Source organism: Squalius cephalus, assembly GCF_949319135.1.
Source record: "Squalius cephalus genome assembly, chromosome: 15".
In the NCBI taxonomy this organism is placed as follows: Eukaryota; Metazoa; Chordata; class Actinopteri; order Cypriniformes; family Leuciscidae; genus Squalius; species Squalius cephalus.
In genome coordinates this window covers 23,020,756-23,024,850 of record NC_137136.1, presented here as the reverse complement: position 1 = coordinate 23,024,850, position 4,095 = coordinate 23,020,756, and the positions used below count along the sequence as shown (strand labels likewise).

The 4,095-nt window shown below is 36.7% G+C and overlaps 1 protein-coding gene across 1 annotated transcript; it reads right to left on the bottom strand.

The window, feature by feature from the left end:
- Nucleotides 1–1,787: 1,787 nt before the first annotated feature.
- hoxa13b (homeobox A13b) lies at nucleotides 1,788–3,809 on the bottom strand. The gene is made up of 2 exons (XM_079894328.1): nucleotides 3,105–3,809; nucleotides 1,788–2,447 (listed from the first exon to the last, which is right to left on the bottom strand). The coding sequence occupies exons 1-2, from the start codon at nucleotides 3,727–3,729 to the stop codon at nucleotides 2,206–2,208; spliced, it is 867 nt and encodes a 288-aa protein (XP_079750454.1). The 5' UTR covers nucleotides 3,730–3,809; the 3' UTR covers nucleotides 1,788–2,205.
- Nucleotides 3,810–4,095: the final 286 nt, after the last annotated feature.

Genomic DNA, 4,095 nt, shown 5'->3' with positions numbered 1-4,095 from the left:
TTTCTGGTGTGTGTGTTTGTATTTTATTCTTATTGATGTCTTGGTGGCTTTGGTTTACATTTAACTTGAGCAATTGGCAAATGTACACCGAGACTTTGCATTTAAAAATGCATTTGTTGGGCAAGCAATCTTTAAAATGTCTAATAGTTAAAAGTTTCTAAAAAAATATTTGAAAAGACTGTCAGAAATGAATAAATTTGAAACGGGAAATGTCATGTCACTAATTATTTTATTCAGTTCACATTTGATCGGAACTACATTGTACGTGTGTTATTCATTTATTTTTTTATGTGTCATTTGGTTTTCTCTAATTTGTGGAAGCTGATTTCAACGGAACTTTTTGTTGGTATTTATTATTTACGTATCTATTTATTTATTTATTTGCTTGTTCTTTTTTGGTTTGTTTTAAAATTATGTATATATAACATTGTATGTATAAATATTTGTTAGTTGGAATTCTAGAAGTACTCAGTTAAAACCTTAATTTGCAATTTTGTTGTGGAAAACAATATGCCTATCTCAGAGTGACTCCAAAGGCTAAATTGGGAGTCTTTTTTAGCTGTATTTGGCTAAATTGAGCATTGTGTGAAAAATATTATATAGGCAACCACCAATATCAGACATACTCTGTCTTCTGCCTTTCACTCACTTTTTTCTCCTTCAGATTTTTATTTTTGACAATGTTATTTATATTAAAGTAGCTTAATTTGCATGGTGTAAGAAAAAAAAAAAACACACACACACACACACACAAAACACCGACACAAACATACTGTGATATTACCCCTACTTTACCTGTTTTTGGAATCCGAGTCACTGATCTTCAAGTCTTTAACAAAGAAAAAAAATCATAGGTTTTCTGTAGCCTAAAACCCGGTTCTTGACTCAATTTTAAAGAGCGCTTCATGCCATAAAGGTTCTATAAGGATAAATGTCTTAAATGATTGCATAATACTTTCATGTTTAATGGGTTATTTCGATTAGATAATAATTTTTGCCTATGTTTACGATCTGTTTAATTCATAAAATGTAATTACAACTAAATTAATTAATTAAAACTGAATCCACTAAAATATACCATGATGGGAACAGGGAACCACTAAAATGTTGTAGCTACATATGAAGCGCCTGACAGAATCTATAGAACCTTTTCTTAAATGTGTAGAATCTGATGACTGAAAATACGGGAAAAATAGTATTATAACTTTTCGGTGCTTTGCTAACTAACTCAAACACATAAACCTAGTATTCGTAGATTTCAGATCTCGAATACTTATATGCGGAACAATGACCCAATTGCAGGAAGTCAGGGCAAATGCATATGTGTGCCACTAGATGGCAGCACTGTTACGCGGATGGAAAAGGGTTATTGCAGAACAATTGTTCTTAAAAAAAAAAAAACACTTCTCAGGGATTTGGGGAAAGACAACAATATGATCTCACAGCCATTATTCACTCATTCGTATTAGCAGCTGATTCTTCTATTTTGCTCATTACTTTCTGGAAATAGAATAAGCTATATAAATAGCTACATTCAAAATAAATAGATGTTTATGTTAAACATTTTGGTAAAAAGTTGACTTTCGGAATAATTATCAAGATACAAATATTGAAATACATCACTTAAAATGGGGAGTTTTATTTGCATAGAGTCTGCAGTAACACGTGCGAATTTGTATAGTTCGCAGGTGCATGAAAGCGACTTTTTATTTACAAATGTGCGCATGGGGTTCAAAAAAAGAAAAGAAAAGCTCGAAACAGTCTTGGGGTAAATTTAGTGTACAGTCAGCGTAGCATGCATATCCAAAGTCTGAAAGGTTCAGTTGTTTTTATGGAAACGTGATGTGTAAAAATCGAAATAAAAAAATAGGCCTACACGAATTGCCATGGTTTTGTCTGTTTACTTGACTGATTTTCTTTCACTGTGTTGAGTTGAATTTACAATCCTCCCACGTGTTTCTGTCAAAGGCATAGATTAAAAAGAATAAAAAAATCTATTGGTGAATATGGGTATATTGTTCTTGTTCTTGACATATAACAATGTCAGTGTATTGGCAGTATGTACACATTATTTTCCCTCCTGCGCATCTCCGCGTAATCTCGTGACGTGGAACAGATGATGGAATGGATTTCAGAATAAATAATGTTGAAGGTCCTTCCATTTATACCCCTTTGGTATTTCAGTTTTACATTTTTTTTCAGAGCTTAACTGATGGCCTTGTACTTGTTGACCACTTTCTTCTCTTTCACCCGCCTGTTTTGAAACCAGATGGTCACTTGTCGCTCGGTCAGGTTTGTGTGAGCAGATATCCTTCTTCGTTTGTCCTTAGTGATGAATTTATTTGTGGCATATTCTCGTTCTAGTTCCTTCAATTGAACCTTGGTGTAGGGAACCCGCTTCTTTCTCCCTCGACGCACTGACGCTCCATCGGTACCTGACACAGTATCTAGGGGTCAGAATCAGATCAAAACCAAAATAAGGTTGCTTGCAAAAGCAGTATAAGTGTCAAATAATACAGCATATAATTAAAAAAGAAAAACATTGATATATGTCTCCAAGGCAGTGCAACCAAAAAAAAAAATGCCTCAAGTAAAACATGCACAAATAAAAAAAACATAGCCTAAATTAAAAGAAAAATAAGTGGTGGGAATAACCTATAGAAATTGTAGACCATTTGTACTTTTTAGATGAATAATTTCTAGTAAGCTCCTGTTTTAATTGATTAGAATCTTCCTTCAAATATGGACAAACCTAACCGTTGGTTTAAAATGTTTAATTAAATTTGTAAACCCAATGGTTGGGTTTGTCCATATTTGACCCAAACATGCTTAAACAATCCAGCATTTTTAACAGTGTAGGTCTCACTGTAAAAAATTATATGATCAAGAAGTTATAACAACATATATTTTTGCATTGCTTTAACTCATCAAAATAAGTTAAGCAAATTTCAACTTTATGTTATACGAGATTCAACTAATTTTTAAGTCAGTTTAATGTAATTCAGTTGAAATGACTTAAACATCAAAGTTGATTGAACTTAAAATATTTAAGGCAGCAACTTTTTTCCCCCTCTCATAATAAAGCAGAAGCGCAGCATTTTTACCTTGGATAGACGATTTCCATAAGGTTGTTGACTGTGTTTGGTCTTTCGGGCAGTACACCGGACTACTCCACCCGTTCGTGATAGCCCAGGGCTGGTAGGTCTCAACAGGCAGAAGAGACTCGTGTCTCGGTTCCGCAGGGCTGCTCAGCGCAGGTACGACTGGCACGTCGAGATAACTCGGTACAGGCTGGTAAGGGCCAGACGAGTAACCCTGGTAGAAGGCAAATTCCTTAGCACGAGAAGGGAACTCCTCTCCAGAAACAGACGTGTCCATGTATTTTTCCCCATAGGAGGTGGGCTGCGGACAGGACTTGGGCATCCTACACGGGTAGTAGCTGCCGCCAAAATATCCATAGGGCAAAGACGCACTGGGAGAATTCTGCACGGCCGAACACGGACTGCATTGTTTGACAGGTTCTCCCATGCCCGACCCTGGCACCTCACTCGACGAGTATGTGCTCGGGGCCAAAGAAGACGGGTGGGCAATAAGATTCCTGCACTGATTTGCAGCAAAATTGCCTCCCACAAATCCTTCCATGTTTTTGCTCATATCATCCAAGCCGTTGTCATAGAGAAACATCACCGGGTCAATCCAGCGGGAATGGAGGAGTAAAGACGCTGTCATAGCACGCCCTACATGGAGCCTAGCAGCTCTTTTAGAATTCCCCAAGACTGAAAGAGAAGCAGTGGATCAGTGGAGTAACAGATACCCATGCGTCCCGTGTGCGTCAAGATCCGACTATTATTGGACGAGCGGAGGCACGTGATATGCAAAGAGGCTGATAAACGTCTAAACTGGAGATAACGCCGATCTAGCAAGACATACATACTGCACTGAACTGAAACAAAGTGGAGGGATTTGGTCAAAAATACCTATAAAGATTCTGATGATAAGCTTTATCCTAAAGAGGGAACCAAGTGGCATTCCATTGCGCAATGGCACGACATTTTACGCACCTTCATATATAACTATTTTAACAGTAAGATTATT